The sequence below is a fragment of the Poecilia reticulata genome, linkage group LG7 (genome assembly GCF_000633615.1).
Source record: "Poecilia reticulata strain Guanapo linkage group LG7, Guppy_female_1.0+MT, whole genome shotgun sequence".
NCBI lineage: Eukaryota > Metazoa > Chordata > Actinopteri > Cyprinodontiformes > Poeciliidae > Poecilia > Poecilia reticulata.
This window is the reverse complement of record NC_024337.1, coordinates 30401096-30409560: the sequence shown is the minus strand read 5'-3', so window position 1 is coordinate 30409560 and position 8465 is coordinate 30401096. Positions and strand designations below refer to the sequence as shown.

At 41.0% G+C, this 8465-nt stretch overlaps 1 protein-coding gene across 1 annotated transcript in view; it reads right to left on the bottom strand.

The window, feature by feature from the left end:
- Window positions 1-6897, bottom strand: part of dedd (death effector domain containing) — a 10160-nt gene extending 3263 nt beyond the window's left edge. Inside the window, exons 1-2 of the mRNA XM_008414905.2 lie at window positions 6573-6897; window positions 3257-3881 (exon numbers count right to left, since the gene is read on the bottom strand). Of these exons, the coding sequence (XP_008413127.1) occupies window positions 3257-3806 (550 nt within the window). The 5' untranslated portion in view covers window positions 3807-3881; window positions 6573-6897. The remainder of the gene's footprint in view (window positions 1-3256; window positions 3882-6572) is intronic.
- Between the last annotated feature and the right edge of the window lie 1568 nt (window positions 6898-8465).

Here is an 8465-nt window from a genome sequence, read left to right as displayed (position 1 = left end):
GAGAAAGGGAGAGAGAAAGAGAAAGAGTGAGGAGAGAAAGAGAGAGAGAGAGAAAGAGCGAGAGAGATACAGAGAGAAAGGGAGAGAGAGAGAGACAGCGAGAAAGGGAGAGAGAGAGGAGAGAAAGAGAGAGAGACACAGAGAGAAAGGGAGAGAGAGAAAAAGAAAGAGTGAGGAAAGAGAGAGAGACACAGAGAAAGAGAGAGGAGAGAAAGAGAGAGAGATACAGAGAGAGAGATCTAATTAATCGTAAAAATTTCTGATTTTCAAAAGTAAAAAATTTGCAAGAAAAAGTCAGAAATTTTGAGATTAATCACAGAAATGTTCTAGAAAAAAGTCTGAATTTTCACCAAACAGCCTGAAAACAACGTCTTCTGTCGGGCGACCAGGGAGGGTAAAGTGCAGCTTCACAGGACGGCGTTTTAGAAAAGCCAAAGTTGAATAAAACCAAACCCTTCTGATTCTGCAGGATTTTAGGTCTGCTGGCCCTTTAAGAAGTTTCAGTTGTGCAGACACCACACAGATTAATGTTTTATTCAGGAACAAGATGTTCAGGACTCTGGCATTGATGTGCAAGCGAAACGATGAGGCCCCACGGACGTTACTAATGTACATCCTGGATAAAAATAACCCCAAGACTCCACCGAGAGGTACGGACTGCAAAGGAGACGCCACTGCAGGGAAATGATTGGCCACAGAAGTTTGTTCCCGAGGTGCGTCTTCTCTCAATTTACTCAAACCTTTACAGGTTTATAATGTGCTTTTAATCTATTTGGCTGGATGGATTGTCAATGCAAAAATACAGTTGAATATCAGCATAGCAGCAGAAATTGTATTGAAGGAAAATCCCATATTCAGGTTTAAAGTCACAGTTCGGTGTTTTTTCAGCACGATTTAGTATGGAATGAAATATGTTGAGTAAAACAGAAAATAACTTTCCATTTCTGGCATGAATTTGATTTAATTTCATTCTACAACTTTAACAATTGGAATTAATTGAACTGACTGGATACCTGGTTCGATTGTTTTCCATTAATAAAACTGTAAAAACACGTAAAAACAGCAAATGGATGGATACAATAATACAGCCGCTTGAAAACGGTGCCGACTGAAACATGCTTGAATCACTTAGAGTTGTTTTGATATGTTGGCAGCCTTGTGTCCCAGCTGTACCTGAATGCATCAACGGAGGTTCCTCCAACAGGATGTGAGGACTTTGGGCTGACCAGAGGCTGGCTGGATTTGGACTTTAGCTGATTTTCCTTAGATCTAACAAAGACGCCAGAAAAAGTTCTTCTCCCACCTAAGAAGTTCCACTGCAGGCTGAAAACGTTTTCTAAATGGTTTCATCAGAACAACCAGTCTGCTATTCTGTTTAAGGCCTAATTTTTTTATTTTCTGCTTGAAAATCCCTTTATTCAGTTCTTTTCCTCTCCTCGTCCTCCTCTGTATAAGTCAGCACATTATCGCCCCTGTGAGGCTGAAGTGAAAACTGCATCTCAATAGTTCAGTTGAACTAAAAATATCCTGAGAAGGTGTTCATGTTTGTCCATGAGGGCCAAGCAGAGCCACAGCAGCCTTTGGGTGACCCAGAGGTAAATGTTTGACCCTCTTCCTGTTGGGTTTCTAAGAGAAACACAATGCAGGGAGAAAGTTTGTCTGCATGAATTACTTGGAGCTGAGAAAGCACTAGAACCAGTTTGGTACTGGAGTAAGTTGGCTGCTGATCTTCTAAGTGGATCTGAACTGATTTCATTTCTTTCAGAGGTTTTAAGAGAATCAATGTTTCTCTCTAGAGTGTAAAACACTTTTAATCCTCTGATTGGTAAAATGTTTACAGGTTTCTGGTGAATAGCTGCGTCTACACTGATAATGTGTGCAAATCTTTGTCTATATTCTGCTAATGTTTGAAAACAAAACCATTTTGCATTTATGGTGTTTCCATTAAACAGGAAATTAAAGTCATACGTGAATGTAAACAGTTAAATAAAATATATTCACAGCTCAGCCAATCAGAGGAGACATCAGCATCTTACGCAGGCGTAGGAGAAACAAGCCTGACACACAATGATTCACAACTTTTTGTAAACTTTRTGGCTGCACATTGTCTGAAAAAACAAAAACATCATCCTCCAACTACTTCCTGTCGTCTTTTTGTTGTTTCTGCCAGTAGTAACATCCGGCTGTTGATCATGTGACTAGTGTAATGTGAAAAAAAGTGCTTCCATTGCAGTTTTGCAAGATATATCTATTTAAATCCACCTGAAAAACCACATCATCCTCCAGCAAAATATTTTTTAATTAAAATTTCAGTTTTTTCAAAATTGCTGTGTTTGTAGTGAGCAAATTTATTTTTATAATTCAAGTTGTGCAGTTCTATGGTTAATGGAGACGCAGCTGCTGTTGACCCCTGGCCTCTTGCAGGCTCTTTCTGTTATGCAGGTTCAGCTGTGAGAGAACACTTTCCTGATTGGCTGCTTGGAGGCTGCAGGAGAGCAGCGACCCTATTGGACCAGAGGTGGAATTGCAAGCCAATCAGTCACTGATGAGGCCCACCTGCACCGTATAAAAGGCTCCTGAAACATTTCTCCTGTGGGGCAGCCAGTAGGAAGAGGTTTTGTTGAGCTGTCCCCCACCTTTGAGTAGTTTTGGCACATTTTGTTTCTGCTTGTTCAGTTTTGACTTTGCTGTAGTTTGTTTTCTCAAGCCAGAAGCTCGTGTTTGGGAGGCTTGGTGCCGCCTTTGTGTGTTTTACCTTTTCCCTTTTGGGTTGTTTGAACGTACTTTGGATTGACTTGTTTGGACAATTTGTAATTTAATTTGCATTTAATATTTTTTAGTTTGTTAATCTTTTTTTGAGTGTTAATTGGGTTAAACTGTATTGTTTTGGTTTTGTGAAACCTTCTTTTGTAATCATTTTACGTTCCACTTGTTTATGTTACCACCACGGGGGGTGCATAACACTCCAACTACTTCCTGTTGTCTTTTTTGTCGTTTCTGCCAGTAGTAACGTCTGGCTGTTGATCATGTGACTAGTGTAATGTAAAAAAAATGTTTCCATAGCAGTTTTGCAAAATATCTCTATTTAAATTTGTCTGAAAAACAACATCATTCTCCAGCAAAGGATTTTTTATTAAAATGTCAGTTTTCTTAAAAATTGTTGTTTGTAGTGAGCAAATTTATTTTCATAATTCAAGTTGTGCAGTTCTATGGTTAATGGAAACGCAGCTGCCGTTGAACAGGAACTGTAACTCACCAGTCTGCCGCTTCCTGAGGGTGACGTAAGGCAGGAGGTCATGGCGGGTGATTATCCTCAGAAGCTGGAGAACGTGTCGAAAGTTCGTCTCGTCGCACCGGCCCTGGCGTTCCAACGCCAGCAGGAAGTCTCTGCCGCTCCTGATGCCGCCGCGCTCGTACTCGTCAATCACGTCGACAAACAGGAAGGACAGCACCCTGACGTCCCTGTGCGTTAGCTGGGCTCCGACGATGTCGAACATGCGATGGAGGGAGTACAGCCCGTGGGAGTTGTCTACGGCCTCCTCAGGCCACGGCTCAAAGGTCCCGTCTTGTCTGGATGAGCCGGAGTTTGTGGAGCGAGCGGAAATGTTTCTGTTGGCCGTCTGGTCGCTGGGTGCCGCCACGCTGCGGCAGCCCCTCCTGCCTAGCGACGCTCTGTGCTCCAGCGGCCCGCTGTTCGCCCGGCTCTGACTGGAGTCCACCCGCAGCTGGGAGTGAGCCGAGGAGTTCGGGGCCAGGTGAGCAGGAATACCGGCATTCGGGATTGGTTGTTGTTGTTGTGACGTCATCTCCAAGGTCGGTAAAGACGAGAGACGTTAGGATCCCACCAACTTCCACTGCGTTCCTCTGCTCCAACAGACGAGCTGATGAGAGACGAAAGCATAACGAAGGACGAGTAAAACTACTTTTCATCACGCTGAGCAGCTCCAAACCACGTCTTCATGCTGAGTTTCCGCTCTTTACTGAAATACCTTTTTATTGCGCAGTTGTTCATACTAATTAAATTATTAGTCGCAATAAATCAATTAATAGTAGAACTGGACAATATTAATGAAAAACTTAAGCGGTAAAACAAAACGTAAGGTCTTTATCCGTTTTCTGTCCAGAATAGATTATGTCACCTTGGTTTCCCTCATACAGATTCATTTTATTCAGTTAATATACAAAAAAAATTRCATTGTAAGAGGGAAACAGTCTTGAATTTATTTATATTGGTCCCATTTTTTAAACACTTCCCACAGTTGCTGTATGGACCAGACTATTTCAATACCAAGTAAAGAACATTTTAAATTAATTGAGCAGCAGGAATATATTTTATTCATATTGAAGAGGGTTGGGGGTTTTTCACACATACATGCACATAATGAACAATATTTTTTTATTTTGATAACCTTCCTCAGTTGCAAATACGGCGGTGCACTGACATGAGAGGAGGATGCAGGCTTTTATTTTGAAACTTTCAGTAAGCTTAATTTTAATGACCACACTAATTCAATGTGTAACAGTGGTTTGTTTAAACCAGTCACATAAAGCCCAAAAGAGCAATTACCTGATGTGAAAAATGTCAATAAAAGTTTGAAATTTTCAGTAAGCTTCATTTTAAATGGCCACACTAATCCAATGTGTAACAGTGGTTTGGTTAATCCAGCTATATAATGCCCAAAACAGCAAGTAGTTCTAAATGCCAGCTCAGCTCCTCTGTAATAACTGAGTGATCCGCCATGTTGTAGTTCTGACCTTCTGCTCTGCCCTCTGTATTAAAGTGTTCCGCCAGCAGCTCTGCCTTTATCTGTATTCTGTTGCTATAGTGATTAAGCCTCAGCCAACTGCTGTGTGTGCGAGATAGAAAGATGGAAGAAGATTCCTATCTTTATGAGACACCCAGTCAGTTTTGATTAAAAAAAAGCAGCCCGAAAAACTGCTTCCCGTTCAGGATCCGTAAGCTCGATCCAAAAACTGTTTGAAGCGTATGAGAGGGCTATTTGTCGTCTCTGATAGTCCTGCGATTCATATCTGTAGCTCATTCACAGTAATGGCAGTGATGAGAAAAAGATTGTTTGCGCTGAGCTGTGAAATTTTTCAGAGAAGTCTGAAAAGGAATGGTTGAGTGCCTGAGGTCACCCTGTCACAGGATTTCACTCTGAAGCACCTTGACAGAAAACCGTCAGCCCTAAAGAAATTTTGAAAACATTTTACGGGAGCAGACATGTCATGACCAACTTTCAAACCAATAGAGCAATTTTTGCAGCCATGAGAGCGATTTCAAAATTCTTTTGGGGTCAAAAAGTCACTCGTTTTTAAATTTTTACGTCGCCATCGTAACTCCAATCCCCAATAAAAATAATAGCTCCCTTCCGTCGCTTCAGACCCAGCATTCTAGCTGCTGCTGGACTTACTCCCTTTGTAATTATCAGAGGCACGTCGGTGAAATTCTGCCATGTTGAACATGGTTCACCACCAAACTGCAATGACTAAAGCATTTGCCAGATCCATCACCATAATGCTATGACTGACTAGTTTCACCACAATAAGGATAATCACAGGAAATGTGTGATTATGTGAGACCTCTCTCTGCGCCTGTTCGTGAGACTTGACTGCCTCTGGCTGGGTCCCGTTGCTATGGTAATTAAGTATCTGCACCTGGACTGGCTCTCTCTGTCAGAGAGCATGCTGGAGTCAGTTTCTATTCTTGTGAGACACCCAGTGTCGATCAGAAGTCCCCTGACAAAAAAAACATAAGCCCTAGCAAAATTTTGAAAACATTTTACAGGAGCAGGCATGCATATCTATGTCATGAGCGACTTTGAGACCAATAGGGCAATTTTTGTGGCCGTGAGGGCAAGTTAAAAAGAGTTTTGGAGTCAGAAATCCAGGGTGCTGTGTGTGTGTTTCAGGGACTGTGTGTGTGTTTCAGGGAACATTACATAGGTAATGCCATTAGCATTAGCTATTACATAGGTAATGCCACTAGCATTACCTATGTAATAGCTAATGGCATGCCCCAATGACTCAAATTTTTATATTCATAGATTGATCAGTATTATCCCATGTTTTCCAATTTTCCCTATTTTAAAATCTCTTGATCTTATTTTTATTTTTATCCTTTGAGTGAATCTGCATGATCCCACTTTCCTTTGACTTGCTGCTGGTACACCTGAACTTCCCCATTGTGGGACAATGACGAACATTTCTACTGTATTCTTTTCTAAAAAAATAAAATAAAAACAGCTGCAAGGGTGAAGCTAAATGATTCAACATGCATTTCTTACGTGGAGAAATAAAAAAAAATGATATGTCAGGTAAACTAGATTTGGATGATAATTTATATCAGTGTACAGAAATGGTGATATAACTTAATATATCTGGGTAAATGGGGTATTTAGCTGTGACGAACCTCTGAGCTGAACACATGTGATGGGCTGTGGCTGTTTATTGACGCTGCTAACGACAACATTTCATTTCTGTTAGCTGACAGCGACAGATAAACTAACTCCAGACAATAAAATGCACAATCCACACGCAAACGTCTCATGCAGGTGACAGTTTTACTTTACCTCGAGTGTTTTGGGACGATCCAGATGAGCCTTAGACAGCAGGAGTCCGCGGTGGATAAACAACATGAAGCTAGCTGCTCCTGAGCTGTTAGCAGCTTAGCTTCTTCTCCACTAAAAACCGTCAGCTCCGTTCTGCGGCTGCGCTGCAGTTCACTGAAGCCGGCCAAACCATAGCTTAAAAGCGGACTGAGGGGCAAACGGCGTCCTGCAGAACAGGACACAAAGGTAATGCAGTTGTTTTGGTCCGGCTATCGGCATCACAGGTAAATTGAGCTAAAAGATTTCGGTGTTGAGGTAAAATGAAAGAACTTCCTGGTCGCACTGCGGTTGACTTCCGGGTTTCAGATTCAGGGGTTTTATTTTTCCACTTGATCGAATAAATAATAAAAACAACCTATCAAATTTGACACAAACAAAAATAGGAAATACAAAAACACAATTGTTAAATATTTCTTTAAAAAATTCTTAACTGTAGTTTTAATTACTGTAAAATTATCTTAGAGATATCTTGTTTTTGCATTTTTGACACACTTATTTTTTTGGGATGGAAAAAAATGTTGTATCAGACAAATAATGCAATTTTAAAATAATGACATAATTTCTTAATGAAAACTAGCTTTCCAAACCAAGCTAGTTATAAATTTACTCTGCGTGACCATGGTTTTTGGAAACTTGAGTTCATTTTCACTGAATGTGGCTACTAGATGAGTAGAATCAAGAAATTACTTAAACAGAAAGAGCCTGAAAGATGTCAAAACGCTACAAATCACCACCCCAATGGGAGGAAGATGAGGAATGGATGAGAAGCAATGTAACTGACATCTGACAGTCAGAGCTATTCCTAAAGCTTTGGGATTCAAATGGCCACAGTGATGAAGTAGCTGGAACGGCAGTGAATCGCCTCAGCAGAGGTCAACCAACCAAAATTACTTCAATGACTCATCAATGATTCATCCAGGAGGTCACGGAGGAACCCTGTAGGTCTCACTTGCCTCAGTTAAGGTCACTGTTCATGAATTAATTACTAACTACTAAGACATTTTATCAAAGAAACATCTTAAAAATCTCTACAACCTTTGAGGGGGAAAAGATTTCTGGACTTATGACACAAAACCTGAACTTTTGAGACAGTTTCCATCCTATTACATTTGGTGCAAAACTAACACAGCATCTCAAAGAGTACACAACAAATAGGTATGAAACATGAACAGTCAAAGTCAGGCCTTAAATCTGATTGGTGTGCCTGAACTCTGTTAAATATCGGGTCATTTCAAATAGAAACCTGATGGCCTCTGCCAGTAAACTGAAAATGGGTTTTCATTTTTCAATAGGATCATGAGGTCACATTAACACAGCAACAGATACTACTGCTAAAGATACATAAAAGGTGTTGGGACAAGCACTTCTAAAGTCTGCAGGACACCGACTCTTAAAGAACTGGAGTTCGATCTCTGATCTAGAGAGAATGGTCAATGATCCCTGTATTCACTCCAACCCTATGAAATGATGTGGGAGGAGACAGTGGCGCAACTACACATTATTCAGGTGGATGCGAAAACATAAATCGGCAACCCCCCCCCCCCAAGGAAGGTTGAAAGAGCGTGGAAAACATACGCTCACTTCCCGGACCGGACCCGATGCGCTCACGCTCCAGGCCCAATGAAGTGAACCGCCCGGGTACACAAACGCTGTCCCGGTGAGACCCTTCCATCATTTTTTTATTAATAATGAAATATTTCCTTTTGTTATGATTCATAGGCAGTGGCGCAAAAAACAGGTATGCACAAGAGGTAATGTCAGAATTAATAATAAAATAATAAAGACTTTGTGGCATTCTCATTTAGTGTTGAAATTAAAGTAGTTGTGCTACCACTCCTATGCCACTAGAGGCAG